General features: G+C 64.9%; 1 protein-coding gene across 1 annotated transcript in view; it reads right to left on the bottom strand.

Moving 5' to 3' along the window:
* Positions 1-670, bottom strand: part of LOC103780257 (CLK4-associating serine/arginine rich protein-like) — a gene marked incomplete at both ends in the record, with an annotated part of 964 nt that extends 294 nt beyond the window's left edge. Inside the window, 2 exons of the mRNA XM_008947916.1 lie at positions 142-226; positions 551-670. Coding sequence (XP_008946164.1) covers positions 142-226; positions 551-670 — 205 coding nt within the window. The remainder of the gene's footprint in view (positions 1-141; positions 227-550) is intronic.
* Between the last annotated feature and the right edge of the window lie 217 nt (positions 671-887).

The following is an 887-nucleotide window of genomic DNA, read 5'->3' as shown; positions in this document are numbered from 1 at the left end:
GGACGGTGCAGCCGCTCGGTGTCACCCCAGTTGCAGGGAAACTGGGACCAGCTGCAGAGCGAGGGTTTTCCAAGGCTCCCAGCACAGCCCCCGAGGGCAGGGCCATGCCCAGCACCCCCCATCACCTCCTCTCACACTCACTTCTTTTTCTCGTCGTCGTTGGGCTTCTGGAGTCCCCCGTAGAGCTCGTCGATGTAGATCTGGTAGAGACACTGCTCCTCTGAGACTGCAAGCACAGGGGAGAGTCACCCGCCCGTGGGGCTCATCAGAGGGGTTGGGCAGGGCCCTCCCAGCCCTGGCACCATCCCCCTGCCAGGGGCTGTGCCCTCCCACCAGCCCTGGGCACTCACTGCCAGCGAAGTCGTTCTGCACCAGGCCCCGGTACCGCTCATAGTTACACTTCCTCTCGTCAGACTCCTGCTCAGGAGAGCTGGAACGGAGCACAGGCAGCTTTTGGGGCTCACCACCCTCTGGGGAGATGGAGAGCACCCTCCTCCCCAAGGGATGTGGGTCCAGGGGCTGTGCCCTCCCACCAGCCCTGGGCACTCACTGCCAGCGAAGTCGTTCTGCACCAGGCCCCGGTACCGCTCATAGTTACACTTCCTCTCGTCAGACTCCTGCTCAGGAGAGCTGGAACGGAGCACAGGCAGCTTTTGGGGCTCACCACCCTCTGGGGAGAGGGAGAGCACCCTCCTCCCCAAGGGATGTGGGTCCTGGAAGAGCCGTGGCTGCGTTCTGCTCCCCAAGCCCACTGAGGGGCCGGGGCTTGCAGGCAGGACGCCCGGGATTCCCTCAGGGACCCAGCCCAGTCCCCCTGTTTCCAGCCCTACCCCTCGCTCCAGTTAATCCCCCTGCTGCTGGGATCTCCCCACGGGTCCCAGCACGGG

Source organism: Merops nubicus, unplaced genomic scaffold (genome assembly GCF_000691845.1).
Source record: "Merops nubicus isolate BGI_N331 unplaced genomic scaffold, ASM69184v1 scaffold42839, whole genome shotgun sequence".
Taxonomy (NCBI): Eukaryota; Metazoa; Chordata; class Aves; order Coraciiformes; family Meropidae; genus Merops; species Merops nubicus.
This window is presented reverse-complemented; position numbering and strand designations above follow the sequence as displayed.